This window comes from Alligator sinensis, unplaced genomic scaffold (genome assembly GCF_000455745.1).
Source record: "Alligator sinensis unplaced genomic scaffold, ASM45574v1 scaffold79_1, whole genome shotgun sequence".
Taxonomy (NCBI): Eukaryota; Metazoa; Chordata; order Crocodylia; family Alligatoridae; genus Alligator; species Alligator sinensis.
This window is the reverse complement of record NW_005842706.1, coordinates 798,544-798,829: the sequence shown is the minus strand read 5'-3', so window position 1 is coordinate 798,829 and position 286 is coordinate 798,544. Positions and strand designations below refer to the sequence as shown.

Genomic DNA, 286 nt, shown 5'->3' with positions numbered 1-286 from the left:
ATTCCTGCTTTATTTTATGTTTTTTTTACGCTGCATTCCATTTTTCTCACTGCACTGCTTTGTCTTGCACAATTTAGATGGCTTTTTTTCATCGCATTCCTTCTCTCTAAAAAATCTACATGTCTATCCCAATGTAAAGCAGGTAAGAAATACGTTCAAGTTTCTCATTGCAATTTCAAATACACTAGCTCTTCCAAGTATATTTTCCTTTCTCACTTGAATTTCCTTTAGACATTTAATTATTAAGAATGGAAAAGAGTAATAAAGTATTTAAAATAAGAAGCAC

General features: G+C 30.8%; 1 protein-coding gene across 1 annotated transcript in view; it reads right to left on the bottom strand.

The window, feature by feature from the left end:
• Positions 1–115: 115 nt before the first annotated feature.
• The window catches only part of LOC102376568 (olfactory receptor 6N1-like), an 8,252-nt gene continuing 8,081 nt past the window's right edge, over positions 116–286 (bottom strand). Inside the window, exon 2 of the mRNA XM_006034122.1 lies at positions 116–163. Coding sequence (XP_006034184.1) covers positions 116–163 — 48 coding nt within the window. The remainder of the gene's footprint in view (positions 164–286) is intronic.